Raw genomic sequence first — 18,785 nt, 5'->3', positions numbered from 1 at the left:
TAAAAAAAAAAAAAAAGCAAATTGCAATAATTGGTTACATGTATCATTTATTTGTTATTAGATATGAATAGAGGAAACTAAAAGAGGCTACATTGTTGCTGGAGCACCATGATTTATTCCACTTATTATTGGATATGGACAGAGGAAACTAAAAGTTGCTACATTGTTACTGGAGAGTCATGATATATTCCATTTATTATTGGATATGGATAGAGGAAATTAAGAGTTTCTACATTGTTGCAGGAGCGCCATGATATATTCCACTTATTTTTGGATATGGATAGAGAAAATTAAATGTGGCTACATCCTCTCCTCCTGTATCACTGTCTGTATTAGTCTGTCATTTGCAATCCCTATTTAATGTACAGCGCTGCGTAATATGTTGGCGCTATATAAATCCTGTTTAATAATAATATTAATAATAATTGTTGCAGGAGCCCTAAGATTTGTTCCACTTATTATTGGATATGGATAGAGGAAACTAAAAGTTGCTACATTGTTACTGGAGAGTCATGATATATTCCATTTATTATTGGATATGGATAGAGGAAACTAAAAGTTGCTACATTGTTGCAGGAGCCCTAAGATTTGTTCCACTTAAAATTGGATATGGATAGAGGAAACTAAAAGTTGCTATATTGTTGCTGGAGTGCCATGATTTATTCCACCGGCATGTCCACCTCAGAGCTTCCGATACACCTAAATCTTTAACTCTACATGTTAACGATATGATGAATGGGCCTGGGCTCAGAAATGACTGCTTTACCCATTTAGCAAAGCATTTTTCATGCTTTAGTGGTGCAGCTTGTACCACAAAGGCCCCAAATTCCACCATCCAGTCTAGCAATTTTGCCCTATGACCATCACCAGGCCGTGCACTTCCATTGGTGTGTCAGTCTAAGATTGATGGCCTTCCCCGGGTTGCAACCCCTTCTCTCATTGAGGACAATCGAGGCTGTGATTGCAGTGAATTAGACACATCTCACTGGTTCTATCTGCAGCTATTCATGCTCCTGCCTATCTCTAGCCTGCCCTGGGAGTGACTATACTCTTGTCAACAGTGTGATGGAGGTTATTGAATATTCATGAGCAGCTGAGGCAGGGCTGTGCCGCTGGATTGCTTCTCCTAGGCAAAGACTGAGCCATCATCACCATTGTATGCTGTATCTGTGTTTTTTGTTGTTGTTTTTGCAGGGAATATACTAGACAACAGCAGGAGAAAATACATGGAATAGGATGCTCGACTAGCAAGGACGCCTATTGTTTACTGCAGCCTTTATTCTGATGCGGAGAAGATTGTGACCGGATCTTTGTACTCTGCAGGTGCTGTTCTGACATTATGCTGCTTCAACCTTTTTCCCTAAGCTGAATAATCTTTTTATTTGCTATGGGCTATTTCTGTTGTTTGAATTTGCTCGTTAGTACAGGTCATAATCTTAGAGGGCCTTAACGATGGGTTCTCAGATGCCCCTGAGCTTTCGGAACCTACGTGGGGTCCTTGGATGCTGGTGGGGGGGGGTCATCATCTTGCATTTGTTGGTCCCCATGAATAGGCTATTTCTGTTGTTTGAAATGGCTCGTTAACGATGGGTTCTTAGATGCCCCTGAGCTTTCAGAACCAACGTGGGGTCCTTGGATGATGGTGGGGATCATTATCTTGCATTTGTTGGGTCCCCATGAATGGGCTGTTTCTGTTGTTTGAATTTGCTCATTAACAATGGGTTCCTAGATGCCCCTGAGCTTTCAGAACCAACGTGGGGTTCTTGGATGATGGTGGGGATCATTATCTTGCAGTTGTTGGTTCCCCATGAATGAGCTATGTTTGCTGTTTGAATTTGCTCATTAGTACAAATCATAATCTTAGAGAGGCTTAACGATGGGTTCTTAGATGCCCCCAAGCTTTTGGAACCAACGTGGGGACCTTGAATGCTGGTGGGGTCATCATCTTGCATTTGTTGGGTCCCCATGAATTTTCTAGTGTACAATGAGGTTCTTAGATGCCCCTGTGCTTTCAGAACCAACGTGGGGTCCTTGGATGCTGGTGGGGTCATCATCTTGCAGTTGTTGGGTCCCCAGTTTGATTTGCTCGTTAGCATAGGTCATAATCTAGGAGGGCCTTAACGATGGGTACTTAGATGCCCCTGAGCTTTTCGAATGTGTGGACCCTGGTGGGGATCATTGTCTTGCAGTTGTTGGGTCCCCACGTATGGGCTATTTCTTGTTTGAATTTGCTCATTTCTACATTTCATAATCTTAGAGGGCCTTTGGTTTGCAAGGTCTTAATGATGAGTTGCCCCTGAGCTTTCAGAACCAACATGTGATCCTTGGGGATCATTATCTTGCATGTCCCCATCCTCTTGTGCAGCAAAATTGTTGTATGTACCAAATGTGTGATCCACAACACTGCAATGTAATGCGACCTGCGTGTTGTAACGTGATAGATGTGGGGTAGACGTGGAAGGCTGTATGTAATATTTATGTGCTCCAGGTTAGCTGCATCGGGCAGGACCAGACAGGTATACCTGCAATCCAGAAGTATGGTTTTTGCTCAGCTCCATTTGTTTCTATTAACCCGTCATTCTCCCTATACTGCAGGAATGACACCGGGAACATAAAAGCAATTATTTATTTCAAGGACAACTGTGTATGATTGCTGGGAGTGAGGTTGGCGTTACGAATAAGCATGGAGGAGATAATTGTAATTTAGTATACTGCTGTGTACATCCTGAATGATCTTCTGCCAAGGATTCAGGCCTGCAGAAAATGCTAGGCTAGGCTTTTCTCAAGCCAAAAGGCTGTGGCTGGAGCTATAACCATAACATAACTAAAATCATAGACACTGGACATAGGCATCATCCTTCTAGTGTATAAAAACCCTAACTGGTTGCTTGACAATGTTGTATTATTACCAACTGTTGTCTCTTTTTCTACATTCTGTTTTGCATCTTCATACTGCTGATCTATTCCAAACTCTTTGCAGCTGCTTTCTGTGTACATTTATGCATCCAGCAATGGCTGCACCTTGTTATCTTCTTGGTGCTGACATAAGATCACCATACCTGTGCAATCAGCATTGGCAGGGCCCCTATAGTCTCCATTGGAAGTGTATGAGAAAAGGTGACAACGCAGCAGAGCAGTTGAGAAATAAGGATAAAGTGTTGTCACAGGAAGTCCCTGAACATGGCACGGTCGCCAAGTTTTATTTTAACTATGCTCCTACATAAAACATCAATAATGACTTTTTAAATTGCATTAGCATAGTGAAGATTCTATGTGATTGGGTTTATATTTACCCTCAGTGATTGAGGCAATGGACTGCAGTCCACCTTTACCCTGAGGGCGGCTCACACTGTGCTGTAATTACAGAAATGATTTGTTGTAGTAAAATACAATACGCCTTGAAGGCCGCCATAAAAATATGCTACTGGAGGCGGTCAGTCTAAATAATTAAAAAGATATTATAATAGGTTCACTATGCAGTGTCAGAGGTAAGGTAAAGGCCAGCTATATTATATAACCTTACATTCACCTTGGGGTCCATCTATAAAGCAGTGAATCTGACATTCATTAAACATTGTGTGGTATGTGAACAAAACTAGATCAGCTAAACCTTGGAGCACTGCATCACATTCAATATGAAATGAATGCATTAGCTTGCAACAAAGTGGGAAAATATTATTTGAATGTGTCTTGACAACCCAGTGAAAATAAATTTAAGGCATCCTATTCTGTGATTTTCCCACAAACTGTAGGTGAAGGATGTAGATCTGAAGTTTATTACATTTGTTAAGTATTGAAGGCTTTTACTGCTTTATTATATTCTGGACCAAGGGAAACAACTACATTTGAAATATTGAATACAATGTTTTATATTTATTTCCTGCCAGCAGTTTTAAGCTGCTTTCTAAGTTTTTAGTTGGTATGTTAAAAAGTCTACTGGCCACAGAGTTCAATATCTCAAGATCAAATGTTTCTTGTTGTGTTAACATGACAATGTGTGCAGATTCAAAAGGTCTGATTTTTTTATAGCACTCCAAGGCTGGAGAGGATGGACTTTTATCAGTGAAGCTGGGTGATCCAGCAAGGCTGGAATAGATCTGGTCCCGGATTGAAAACATTTGCAAACAAATAGCAAATGATGTTTAGGAAATAATCCATCCCAGGTTTGCTGGATCACATAGTTTCACTGTGGAAAATATATCTTCTTCAGCCTTGGAGAGCTTTATTAAATCAGACCCAAAGAGACATAGAGAGTCTGAAATACAACTATTACTAAAGCATAGAATACACACAGTGCTCAGTGACACAAAAAAGTCTGCTGTCCACAGAGCTCAATATCTCAAGCTCAAATTCTTCTTTTTCCCTACTCTATTAACGTTGTGTTAGGATGACAATGTGTGCATTTTCAAAGAGAGAGAGAGTCTGAAATAAAACCAATTTAGTTTATTAAAAAAGATCAAAGCAGTGGAATCTGTAAAAGCTGATTCATCTCAAGGGTGTTAGGTTGGTTAGAGGTTAAGGCTTTGTGGAGGCCATTTGAGTTTCTTCACACCAAACTCGTGAAACATTGGGATTGAATAAAGCTCTCCAAGGTTTTAGAAGATAGACTATCATGGGTAAACTTGGGTGATCCAGCTAACTTGGAATAGATTGCCTAAAATTATTTCCTTTAATTTGGCAAATGTTTTCACCCCGGGACAGATCCATTCCAGGTTTGCTGGATCAACTAAGTTCTCCCATGATAGTCCGTTTTCTCTAGTCTTGGAGAGCTTTATTAAATCAGACCCATTGTCTTTATGGAGCTGGCTTTGTGCACAGAGCACAGTCATGCTGGAACAATAACAACCCGTCCAAAATCTATTGTTATAAGACATCTGTTTCCAATGCCTTTATTTGTTGTAGCATTGAAGCAGAACTTAACCCCTACTTTAAAAAATTGCAGTCAGCCAGGCCTTTGTTGCAGAAGGGACAGGTGATGTTTCTTCTGCAATAAAATTAACCTTACCTGCCTGATTGCAATTTTTTAAATAAACTCACCTGTCCCCTTTCCTTCACGGGCGCCAACTTTTTTTTGGAGTTCTGATCTTTGACCATCTTGATTGGCCAGGATAATGGAACCCCGACTCACGTGCAAGGGATGCCAAGATACCCAACAAGTCCCAATATGAAGAGCTAAATCATTTAGGATAATGATCAAGCAGATATGTGTTTTATTTATTTTATTTACATCACCTGTCCTTTCTGCAATAGTGAAGCTACCTGATCGCATTTTTTTTTTTTTTTGCGGAGCTACAATTCCACTGGAAACATCTGAACTCAATAAAGTGCTGGGGCGGCCACCTACTTTGAGTCATATAGATAGGTATGATGGCCAAGTGGTATAAATGGGTCAAGAGGGTAATCTTTCAATTGATTTTTCCCTAGTGGACAAACTAAAGGAATATCTTTAGGAAAAAAGCCAAATATTGTCTTTAATTAAAGCTTCAATATCAATATATAAGCCATAGGAAGCTACGTCATAGCCTACAGCCACCAATCAGATTGCAGTGTTGTTGGAGATTTTCCAGTCGCCTAGGGTTGAGCTTTCCTTCCAAAATCATGCCACCCATCCCACATCACCTGCAATATGGATAGGGAAACTGACTCATCTTCCTGTACTTTGAGTCCAGAGTCAAATCATGGCAGAATGTGGCCCTTGGCATGAGATCCCTCATCCTATGATTGACATTGACTGCAATAGGCATGAAGAATATGTTCCACTGGCTCCATCAAACACCAACAATCTACAAAAATCCTTCTCTTTTGTAGCAAACATTTGCACAATGACCATTTGCACCTTCCGCTTGGTTTATTTCATCATCAAGGTTGCAGCTTGGCCTCCCGGACATCAAACAAGCCCTAGGCTCCTGTCCAGGTGTCCTTGTGGATGTTCTTGTGAGCGAGGCAAAAGCAGAGTAATAAGATCGTTTTATGACATCTTCCTTCATAACTCCTTCTCTGTGCAGCATTGCACCAATATGAAGCATAGATCCAAACATTTCCTAGGTTTGTGTTCTGTAAGAGAATTGCTATTGAAATGATAAAACAAATAGTCGGGTGGTCTAGAATTGCAGGTGTTGGGGTCTGCAAACAACTGCAAATACATAGTCCCAATCACCTAAATTCCTGATGCTGCATGCTGTTGGATTGTCATGTTTAAAGCACACAACATTTATTGTTCTAGAAATGATCGGACAGGGGGTCCTGTGAACTAAAATGACACAGAAAATAGATATAACCTGCCAGCTGTCAGCATGCTGCATTGTAGACTGTTGACTTTATTATTTGTATTATTATTATTATTAATAATAATAATAATAATAATAATAAACATGATTTATATAGCACCAACATATTACACAGTGCTGTACATTAAATAGGGGGTGCAAATGACAGACGGTGACACAGGAGGAGGAGAGGACCCTGCCCCGAAGAGCTTACAATCTAGGAGACTTTGGCTGTATTGTATGCTGACTGTGCTTCAAGAATTCCTCTTAACCCAAAAAGTGTAGATCCAAGAGGACTCTAAAAATAAGGTTTATAAAAGATCTCTTAGTACTGTACTTGTGGCACTACTTTCTTCTTACACTTTGATCCAATCATGGAATTTCTTTTTCCTCTTGGGCTAGAGGGTGCTTGGTAGTTGGGTTATATAAGGGCCCTGGAGACAGGGGTGGTTTTAGGGTAAGGCAAATTGGGTGATTGCTCATGGGCCCTCACCTTCTTCCAACTGACTGTATGGCAGGGGTGCAAGGAGCATTTAGAGCCCCACTTTATATTTGTCCCATTTTGTCTAAAACTATTGCTGAAGGGTGTAATGTGCAGAGGGCTAGGAGAACCTGTGAAAAGGTGATCTATGACTTGAAAGGTGTCTGGGGCTGGCATGGATGGATGGATTTGTTTCTCTCTATTTATTCTTCCACATACTGACCTACACTTAGGGTCATTTGGGAACAACAGTGAGCCCTAGTGTTCTGCTGAGGGCTTAAATGCAATCCCATCAACACCCACTTAAATTAATGGAAGGAGACAGTGACTATTTTTTGCACACAGTTACAGCAGATTGCATTATAAGTACTAAAATATATAAGTCCCTTTTGGTCATGCAGTTGCTTTTTAGGATTGTACAGCGCACTGTGAAGAAGAAAATTATTTTTTATGTAATTCTCAACTTTAATCCTGAAATGCCACTGTTGAAGCAAGTGGAAGGAATAGTGCCCCATTGCTAGTGTCAGTAAAAAATATAGTGCCCCATTGTTGGTGTTAGTGGGGGTAATAGTGCCTTGTCATTGGTATCAGTAGAAGACATTGTCATCTAAGGTTGATATCAATGGCAGGAATACTACCCCACTGTTGCTGTAGGTGGGAGGAATAGTATACAAACTTTGGTATTAGTGGAAGAAATAGTGTCATTGTTGGTGTCACTGGAAAGAATAGTGCCTCGTTGTTGCTATCAGTGGGAAGAATAGTGCCCCATCATTGATATCAGTGGAAAGAATTGTGACCCGCCATTGGTATCAGAGAAGGGAGAGTGCCATGTTGTTAGAGCAAGTGGAAGGAATAGTGCCCAATTGCTAGTGTCAGTAAAAATATAGTGCCCCATTATAGGTGTCAGTGGGAGTAATAGTGCCCCGTTGTTAGTATCAGTGGAAGGCATTATTACCTAAGGTTGATATCAGAGGTAGGAATATTGCCCTATTGTTGGTATCAGTGGAATAAATAGTGCCCCAATGTTGATGTCAATGGGAGAAACAGTGCCCCATTAGTCGTGCCAGAGGAAGGCTTAGTGCAAGGGCACAGGCAAGCAAAGCGGTCATTGGTATTGGAATATGACATTGATTCATTAGAGGCTGGCCCTTCCAATTACACATGTATTTATACTACAAAAACCTCATTGACAAATCATGTGAATTTTGTTTTTTTTTCATGCTATTACATATATTTTATTCACTTTGCAGAAATCTGTTTTCATTGGCCACTGTTAATCAATATAACAAACAATTAAACGCACCTTGATTTTATGTCTATGACCAAAATACCTTAATACTGCCAAAGCTGTGAATATTTTTTATAGTCACTGTATATTTTATTTAAAGACTTTCAGTTTATAATCGGTTGTAAAATCTAGGTTTTAGTGTATAATCAGTTTGCAGGCACGTTGTGCTTATTTAGGTGCTTCAATATTTCACTCTGAATAGGCTGAAGGTTTTGCTGCACATTGCTGTGGTCCAAATTTATGCTGAACAATATACCAAGCAATATATCACCCGGACATAATGCAATGCTGAATAATGATGAATAGGATTTCATAAGAGGACCCAAGGATGTGAGTGTTATATTGTATGCCTACCATTCTGTGTGTTTATGGAATCTGACTCGTACAGAAGATCCCCCTACGTTGTGAGATAGGGAAGAGGGACATTTTAGCTGACAGTATTTAGGGAAATGACACCCCCCGCCACACTACCATTTTGAGAACAATAAAAAATAATTACAATACAAATAAATACAACAATTACAAATGATTGGTTACTTCAACAAGTGTTTTTTTCCCGTCTACTTTTCTATAGAAATTAACTTTATAATAACATATGGAATATTTTGGAGGTTGGATGAACGTTCAGTGTAAAATAACTGCTTTTTATAGTTAATCAATACATTTTATATAGAGTTGTATATATGCACCCAAAAGGGACAGATCGAATCAGATCAGGGAGGAGAGACAGTCCATCTGAATCAGATCAGGGACAGTTGGGGGGTACGAAAAGGGGTAGTCCCTAGAAATTTGGGACAGTTGGGAAGTATGACAGTTTGGAGATATGAAGAGGGACAGTCCCTCTGAATCAGATCTGGAATAGTTGGGAGGTATGAAGAAGGAAAGTCCCTCCAAATCAAGAATAGTTGGGAGGTAATAAGAGGTAATAGGAGGGGTAGTCCCTCTGAATCGGATCTGGAATAGTTGGATGGTATGAAGAGGAAAGGTCCCCCAAATTTAGGATAGTTGGGAAGTCTGAAGAGGGATAGTCCCTCCGAAACAGGGACAGTTGGGAGGTAGAAGGAGTGACAGTCCCTCTAAATATTATGTGGGAGGTATGAAGAAGGAAAGTCCCTCCAATTCAGATCTGGAACAGTTGGGAGGTATGAAGAAGGAAACTCCCTCCAAATCAGGGATGGTTGGGAGGTATGAGGAAGGGCAGTCTCTCCAAATCAGATCTGGAATAGTTGGGAGGCATGAAGAGGGAAAGGCCCCCTAAATCTGGGATAGTTGGGAAGTATGAAGGGAGACAGTCCCTCTGAATAATATCTGAAATAGTTGGGAGGTGTGAAGAAGGAAAGTCCCCCAAATCTGGGATAGTTGGGAAGTATGAAGAGGGACAGTCCCTCCAAAACAGGGATAATTAGGAGATATGAAGAGGGAGAGTCTCTCCGAATCAGATCTGGAATACCGTAGTTGGGAGGTATGAAGAAGGAAAGAACTTCCAAATCAGAGATTGTTGGGAAGTATGAAGAGGGAGAGTCCCTCCCAATCAGATCAGGGACAGTTGGGAGGTTTGATATTTTAAATTTAGAAATTAGGACAATTGAGGGAGGTATGTCCCTTAGTAAAAAATAAATTATGCCCTATTACTCCCTCCACCATACGAAAAAGCTATCATTTTGATTATTACTTTGTGTCTTTTTACCCTTTTTCTAATATTTCTATTGAATAGAGGACACCTTTCCAATAAGATATAACATTCAGTGTCCCTACAGTAGTGATCTTCATTTCCTTCCCAGATGATATAACAGATAATAAGGATACATTACCCCAATGGGGAAAAACATAAAAATCTATGGCTTGACGCCATCCTTGCAAGTTCTGAATCAGTTAGTATTGCTGTGTAGTACAGTGTGCTAAGAGGTGAGACCTGACTGTGCTGTTTAAAAAGGGCGCCTAGATCACAAAACAAGCTTCACAAAATAAACCTTAACATTTTGTTAATGTATTATAAAGCTAAACTCCAGGATAAGCAGTCATTGTCTAAATACAAGAGCCATGTGTATTCCTGGATCTTGGTGTGCATTCTATGTGTATTTCTTCTAGATATGTGCAGTAACCCAACATGAAGTTTCCTGCATTAGGACCAGTCACTTCTTCTCTTTCTTCTTGTGCAGGGTCACTGGTCTTGTATCCGCCCCCTTCTGTAGTTCCGTACAGGCAGTTATTATTGGGTGGAGCTATTGGGTCCATCCCACAGCTCTGCTTTCTGCAGATGCATTATGCAGCACAGTGATGATGTCCCTGCTACATTTATATAGCAATAACTGGGTTCATATAGACATTTGGTACATAAAAACTGAATTTATATCCTTTATGGCTTTTAGAGACTGTATTTTAGAGACTATTTAATTATTAGGTTTGTGTGTTCAGTTTTAATATTCTATTCGAATAGATTTTAATTTGCATTAATCAAAAATGCTGCTTTAGTCCCACATTCAGTGTTAATCTGCACCTCTTAGTGCCTCACGTCTTAGAGATGTTATATAATACCGTTGTTGAATCCCCCCTCTGTATAAACAGGAAACCATACAGCTAGAAAAATGCTGGTATTATTTCAGTAAAATAAAGAGAAAATGATGTGATTTGTAGAACTAGCCTCCCTTTCAATGCTATGTTTTCTATAGAAGTCATTTAAGGTAAGGAGGCAATTAGCAAGCGGTGCAGGAAAAGCTCAGATCTGGTGGTTAAAGCTCATTAACTTGTTCTCTTCATTGTGCAGTAATTGTCTGATACTGCTGGGGGTGCATTCATAACCCTATTTAGCAAATCATTTCTTTCAGAAAATGGACGCTGTAATTAGCACATGTAAGTCAGTTACATGGGATATATTTACTGCTTGCAACGTTCCAAGTTAATACAACTGACAGGGTATTAGGTCAAGAGGCAGAATTTAGTTAAACCCAATCCACTACAGATTCCCATCTTTCTCAAATGTATTTTTCTTCTGAATCCCACAGTTTTGGTGGCTATAAATTATGTACCTATATACTCAAATATAAACCTGTCCAAATATAAACTGAGGTACCTATTTTACCAGAACAAAACAAGAGGAAAAAACGGGACTTGATTATAAACCTAGGGCACAAAATGCAGTTATCGCTGCTAACATTCAAAACATTAATCAACAGAAATAAAAAATATAAATAAATAAATAAAAATGTATTTAAAAAGAGGAAAAAATAAAATCACATGGGTTCAGTCTGGTAATCTTTTTTCTCCTTTACAGGTTACAGAACTTTGTACTTTCAAGTTGGTTTTGATGGATCACTGAGCCTCATTTATTAAAGCTCTCCAAGGCTGGAGAGGATACACTTTCATCAGTGAAGCTGAGTGGTCCAGCACACCTGGATTTATTAAATGTAATTTGCTGTTTGATAGTAAATGTTTTCAATCCTGGACCAGATCAATTTCAGGTTTACTGGATCACCCAGCTTCATTGCTGAAAGTGTATCGCCTCCAGCCTTGGAAAGCTTTAGTAAGTCAAGCCCACTTGCTCTTAAATTATCTTATGTGCATCAGTTGGCCACCAGTAGATGGTGCTGTGTCTTCATGCAAAGTGTGTAACAAACTCTAATACTGTCTCAAACAATAAGACAGTGCCATCTAGTGGTGTGATCAATTCATACATTTTTTTTTCTATTGGCTGGTCAAAAGATATTTAGGTGTATACAATACTTTGTCACCCTAAAATTCTGTGCTGCCTCATTGTAGCGGTAGCTGTTGATTGACTAGTGTCTATATTTTGTACACATAGGCAAACTGAAAGGACCGGTTTCCTCCCAGCCTCCACTCCTGAGGTACTCAGAGATGGAGGCTCCTTTGGTGTGCCTGGATGAGGAGTTTGAGGATGTCAGGTCCTACTCTGAGGACAGAGAAGAAAAGTCGAGAAATATCTACATGTCACCCTCTCGACATCTGGAGGACGCCTCTCTGTCTGAGCTAGAGAATTTCAGTTCTGAGATAATCAGCTTCAAGTCCATGGAAGATCTTGTCAACGAGTTTGATGAAAAGCTTAATGTTTGCTTTCGAAATTACAATACCAAAACAGAAAACTTGGCCCCAGTAAAGAACCATCTGCAAATCCAAGAAGAGGAGGAACGGCTGCGGGATGAGGAGTAAGTAACAAAATTATATCAGATTTTACTGTTGGAATGCCCAATGGCCAATGACATGATGGCTGACAATTATTTCTAATATTGGACCCCTTTTACTAACAGTAGGATCAGATTGTATTACCCTCAGGCTTAAAAGCTGAATTTCAGACAGGTGTAAATATTGTTATTGGAGTTGAATATTCTTTAAACAAAAGGATGGATCTCAATGCATTAGTAACATGGTATAATGGAGGAACAGATTTCATGCAGAGCCCTGGAGTGTCTGACTTGTGTCTAGAACAGCTTTTATCAAACTTTCTATCCCTGAGGAACCCCTAAAATAATTTTCAGGTCTCAGGGACCCCCTACTAAATCAATTTTTGGGAAGTCAATGGAAAAAAGCCTCCTAAATTGGTAGACATTGGCCCCCTATACAATGGTGGATAGAATTACACCATCATGGGCACCTAAAACATAACTGGAGTCATGGAGTCATACAACTGGCTCTTCCAAATGTTCTTTAGTCCAGAGCCATACAAGCTCGCATCACATGGGAAGTCAGTCCATCACAGTTTGAGGAACCCATAGCAAAATCTGGAGGAACCCTGCTGAAAATAGCTGTTGTAGATAATAAACCTGATACATTGGGCCTAATGTATTAAAGCTCTCATCAGTGAAGCTGGGTTATCCAGCAAATGTGGAATGGATTTATTCAAAGTCATTTGCTATTTGCTAGCGAACGTTTTCAATCCTGGGCCAGATCCATTTCAGGTTTGCTGGATCACCCAGCTTCACTGATGAAAGTGTATCTTCTCCAGCCTTGGAGGGCTTTAATAAGTCAGGCACAATGTATACGGTAGTATTTCAAACAGAGAACTGCAGAAGTGCATTATTACATTATCATACTCTTTGCTTGCCCTTCATACCCACTCGATGTGTTTTAAAATGCACACTCAGACAATATAACCATACAAGCATATTTAATGATCATGTCATCAAAAACAAACCCTTTTTCGTTAAATGGTGCCTGCATGTTCTTTCACCATGTGTACATACCTATTGCATGTTTCCAATTGTATCATTTAAATGGACATTTTTTGAGCTAGTACCTGCATGTGGCCAGCTATGACTTCATTACCTGGTCATCATGGTCTACACCAGTGGTTGCCAACCTTTTCAGAACCATGGACCACTAAATTTTCCCCCAGACCGCGCATGCATGGGGAGCTCAAAACAGAAGAAACTCCCATAGTGACACCCCCTCTCCCATCGCAGGTCTGAGCCTGAGACACAACGTGCCCGCTTCTCCGAGCCTGCGATCCATAGAAGGAATATGGTCCACGTCTCTGGCCGGTCCGCCCTACCAGCGGGGTCCTTCTCCTGACGCTACTCAGGGGCGCACCTGCCAGAGCCGCGGACTGCTGGTCTACACCATTCATGTACTGGTTGTACTCATGAATATGAAATGATTTCTTTGGGGTGTACATTCAGGTCATTTATTAGTGGTCTGGTCCTATGCCAAGCTTTCGATGCTTTGGGAATCATTACTGTAAGTACTAAATATGATATGGTGAGCAAAGAGCAAAGCTATTAGTTTAGAGCTTCGGTTAGTTGTATTCTTATAGGATCCATGAGTAGACATAGGGACCTGCAGATTGCGACTTCTAGTTCCACCGTGAAATGCATAGGCGAAGTATTTTCTGAATTGTGTCTTCCACTCATTGCCTGTATTAGAAGCTGGTTTCCTGGCAGATTAAAATGTTTTGTAGCTAAGCTCCTGGCACTGCTCTGTGTCTGTAGCACAAACATCTGCCATACTTGTCTAATTATTGAATATAATGCACAGGAAAACGACTAAAACAAGAGCATCTGCCTGTGTATTTATTACTGTCAGAGCTGCATTGACTGCGTGCACTTTCTAGGAGGCGTTATTAGGTCTTCATACATTCACCCGTTACTGTATGATTCATCCTGGTAGCTCCCATGTTAAAGTGGACCATTCTCCACATATACATAAGTGCCCATTTCTACAAAAGCATACAACAATTATTACAATATAATTATTACAATATTTCTTCCGGCACTGGCGACGTAGAATGGCCTCCTGGATTAGTTGCATCCCCAATGCTCTCAGCTTTTGTATCCAATATCAAGATCCCAAAAACATGCTCACCTATTTTATTTACAAACCCATGGACATGAGAAAGTAAAACACAAACCTGGCGTGATCTTATAAATCACATATTTGGATATTTGGCATGGACGTCATTGGTGGTGCCGTACAGAGAAGAAGCTACCATTGACTTACCAAACTGCACCATCCCGGATGAATCATTACCATCTCTTTCTCTCATTTTTATTTTATGAAACTATGTTGGGTTCAAATACCTGTTCACTTTGTGATGAACCTGCCAAAATAAATTAATACAGAACCATAATACCCATGCAGGTGATCTGGCATGGACATATTCTCTGTACCAGGACAAGAAAAAAGAAGCCAGCCACCAATGACATATAGAAATTAAAATGGTGGTGCAAGCTTTTTATTGTGGGTGGACTATTCCCTAGGACTTTTAAAAATGTTATATAACTGAGGCAAGCAAACAAATCAAACTTGAGGTTTCCAAGATACCTAAGGCCAAGTTTAGATGGACGGTAAAGTTGCAGTGTGGTTACTGCTTCTGTGTTTGAGATGCTACATGTAGCGTTTCACCTGTGGCCATCCATTGGGAATGGATGGGGTGGTAGTTAGCTGTTCAGTACCACCTGGTACCACCCGCTGTCAAATGTTGAAACGCTGGTTAATTAAAAACCAGTGCAGCAAATGGAGTGGATAACAGGCTGGCATGGTGCCAACCACCAGTAGCTGCCCGGGTACGTCTGTTCCCACCACCTATCTGAACTTGCTGCTGGATGTGAATGTAAAGTGTCTCTGTCTTCTTGAATCTAGCTGTTATTTTTGGTTGTATGTTATAATATGGCTTGGGCTCAAACATTGCATGCTGTAATGATTGCCCAGACCCCAGTCAAACCTTATATTGTGTTTTTTTTTTTTTACTTTGTTTTCATGCATGCATTAAATTGCAGCAGTGCTTACATAACATGTGGCGTAGTTTTATGTCTATCCTTTCAAAAAAAATCACACTCTCTAATTTTACTGCAATGCAGTGTTTTAAGAGGAACCATTGGAAACGAATTATTTATTGACTGCTTACAGTACATCGCTGTGCATGTTGCAAAGCAGGTGTATGCACCTAATATTATTAATATTACTATTATGTTATTTACTGAGCTTTCCTAAGCTAGGAGGAGTTAGCGGTTCTGGCTGACCGTAGTAATCCAAAACCACCGCCATGGTTCACTGACCTCTAGATGCCAGAACAGCTGCTCATCTATGCAAAGCATTCTGCCCTGTGGTTCTTCCTACAGTGCTTGGGGATCATTGCTGGATGTCTGCCCACCAGCCAGCTTTCCTTCTGCACCATCGATAATTCCATAGTGATTGTTCCTCAGCCGCTCTTGTCTGAATGACTTTTATGCAGCTGTAAAATCACTGGGTCAGGGCCTGACCTGCAAACCTTATGTGGTACTTGCAGTTGTTAGATTACGTTTTTCTTGGCAGGATTTTCTGAGGTTTGTGCAGACAATTTATTATAGGGATGTATTTAACCTTGTAAAAGGGCAATATACATTTATAAATATAACAACCTGTCCCAACTAGTATGGAGGGACTTTCTTCTTTCCTCCTCAATTGTCCCTCTTTATGGGTATGTATATATACTGTATATATATATATATATATATATTTATATATTCATAAACCTAAATCATTTCTAAAAGCCCATTTCTAAAAGACATTTAGCAATCATGCCATCAAGATTTAGGCCACATCCCAAAAAAGTCATATATGAAAAAGTTTTCAGAACAGTTCCAGGAAAGCGGGACTGTCGAGGACTTATGCAAGTATAAAATCACATAAGAACATTTTATTTCAACAAATCAAATATTTACATAATGATAAAACCAAGTAGGCATCAGATTAAGTAAGATTGATAGATCTCAGTGTTACATAAAATAAATGTAGTTTGAAACACAAATCACCCCTCCAGAGTTTGACAGATGAATTGCACAATGGAGAGGGACATGTTGTTCATTGGACGCGTTTCGCAGCAATTTAGAAATGTATGCACCTAACCAATGATTAATTTTGTATGATCTCCGTTTAGCAGAGGTGCCTACATGCTGTGATCTAAAAAGTTTTCCTATCACATATCTCCAAAATTCAGAAAATGTGCCAATTATCACATATGCCTGGCTTCTGTTAGGTTAAGGAATGATCTTAAGCAACTTTTGGTCACAGCTGCCATTGAATCTTTATAAATCACTCATGAAGCATACAAATGTTGCCTTGTTTTATAATGTCTTCCCATTTCAGATCCCAAATTAATTGTGAGGCATTATGCTAAAAATGTTACTCACTATACACAATCCAATTGATTCTGATGCTGATTTACTATGTTTGGACAGAAAACATTTGCAACAAATCAATGATGACTGTTGGATTGAAAAAATTGGCAATGGTTGCTAATATTTTCTGCAGGAGATTCTTCTCCTATTAATCTATGGGCAGCTTCTCCAACATGGTTGGTAAACTTGTTGGGTGATATATGAAGTCCTCCAATGGCGTATCTTCACTGCCCTGTTTAGTATCTCCTTTTTTATATCTGTATTCTACTGTCATTGGACAAGTGAGGGATGCGCATAGATCATTTGATCCTAAAAGTTGTATTACAATGTTGTAGCTTGTTGAATATTAATGCTGTTCCATTTAAACTGGTCATTTCCATTACTGTTTGTCCAATTCAATAGAATCAATTCTGTAGAGGAGTATCAGGCTGGCATAAATGTGATTGCTATCTGTCATCATCAGGACATGCAGCATTTTTACTTTAAGTGCATTATACCTGTTAATTCTATAACTATTATAAGTGGAAGTTCTGTTTGTTCTCTTTGCTGGCTGTGCTGAATGTTCCAGGAAGATCTTTTATGGCTGAAGAAATCTGTGCACTGACATCATTATAATAATGTCTCCAGGGCAAGGCTGGCCCATCCGCTATGCACTGACAAGTGTCTTTCATTCCCAGGGTCTGGGACGCCCTCACGGATAACTACATCCCCCTCAATGGTGACAAATGGAGAGAGCACAATGAAGAGATTCTGAACGGGAACGTGTCTGATTCCGAGGTATTTCCCTTTATATATCATATATTTTGTAAAAAATACATCCCTTAGCTAATAGTTTTATATTTATTAACAAGTTGAAAAGTGGGGAAAAAATGTGTTCGACTTCAACCAATCATCGGTTTTCTTGTTGTCCATTGTTTATTATCCAGCCACAATGCTCTCTCAGATTAGTAGTTGGCATTGTGGCTCTTGGAGCAGTTTCCATTGAAAGTGGTTCCATTGTGTGTGTATTGTGTATGGGAATAGATGGGGCCTAGGATTGCAAGGTCTGATATTGTGCATGGCCTAATGTTTCCAATAAGGCATTGCAGGCTATGTCATTACTGTACAAACCAGTACAATAAATGGCAGATTTATCATAAATGGGCACTGTAAACCTGTTTTACTTAAACTGACCAATTTTGACTTGCAGCCTGCAAAGCTAACACTGCACTTAGGTGAATAGGACGAAAAGTTTTCCCAACCTGCCTAACTTTCACATTTATCTAAATGAAGAAGTGAGTTAAAGCAGAATTCAACCACAATGGGGGTGGCGAGCCTTTCCCATAATATGCCAGTATGCAGAGCAGGGGCGGATTTAGGGAGGTGCAAAGTGTACCACTACATGAGGGCCCCGGATGCTTCTCAGCCAACTAGGGCTCCCACAAAGGGTCCAAATCATCATCAAGGGCTACCTAAGTCAGTTCTGCACAAGGGCCCTCTGTTGGCTATGTCACCACTGATGTAGAACATACTTTTAACCAGAGATGTGAGGTCAAAATGTTCAGGATCCTTACCCCAATGCAGTTATGCCATCTTCCTCTATTTCTCCCTCTGTTCCCTGCTTGCTTCTCCCATTGAGCAGGCACCAATAATTTACCTCCCATGCATGCACCCTTGAATTCTTATATTTTGGATCCCTACTCTATTTTTGTACATTGTACTGTGCATCACATAAATAAAAGAATTGTTTGAACAGAAGAAACCTATGAAGTCTTTTCTACTAAAAGACCCAACATACCTGCTGGCACATAAAGTCTTTATTGTTTATTTTCCTTCAAGGTGTAGGAGGAGAACCTCCGCAGGCACCATCCTATGGAGAAGTAGCAGTCATGATATTGCAATATGTCTTTCTCCAATATTTCTCCCTTCTCCATCAACCAATTGGACAATTGTCATCTCAGATATTTGAACACTTTCTGAAGACTTCCTAAATTCCATAGGCTTATTGGCAATTGGTGTGGTTTAGCTTTTTAAGTTCTGCTGGCACTCAGGGTTTGTTATTAATATTACACAGTATTTATATAGCACCAACATATTACGCAGCCCTGTAGAAAGTTCATAGTCATGTCACTAGCTGTCCCTCAAAGGGGCTCACAATCTAATGT

The 18,785-nt window shown here is 40.0% G+C and overlaps 1 protein-coding gene across 4 annotated transcripts in view; it reads left to right on the top strand.

The window, feature by feature from the left end:
• The first annotated feature begins 1,021 nt into the window (after window positions 1-1,021).
• FEZ1 (fasciculation and elongation protein zeta 1) overlaps window positions 1,022-18,785 on the top strand; it is a 40,134-nt gene continuing 22,370 nt past the window's right edge. For 2 of the 4 annotated variants that reach the window (XM_072425990.1, XM_072425989.1), the window contains exons 1-3: window positions 1,022-1,323; window positions 11,835-12,195; window positions 17,319-17,418. In XM_072425990.1, the coding sequence (XP_072282091.1) occupies window positions 11,888-12,195; window positions 17,319-17,418 (408 nt within the window). In that variant the 5' untranslated portion in view covers window positions 1,022-1,323; window positions 11,835-11,887. The remainder of the gene's footprint in view (window positions 1,324-11,834; window positions 12,196-17,318; window positions 17,419-18,785) is intronic. The other 2 variants (XM_072425988.1, XM_072425987.1) reach the window with 2 other exon arrangements.

The sequence above is a fragment of the Pyxicephalus adspersus genome, chromosome 11 (assembly GCF_032062135.1).
Source record: "Pyxicephalus adspersus chromosome 11, UCB_Pads_2.0, whole genome shotgun sequence".
NCBI lineage: Eukaryota > Metazoa > Chordata > Amphibia > Anura > Pyxicephalidae > Pyxicephalus > Pyxicephalus adspersus.
The sequence above is the reverse complement of the archived record's forward strand: the minus strand, read 5'-3'. Positions and strand labels throughout refer to the sequence as shown.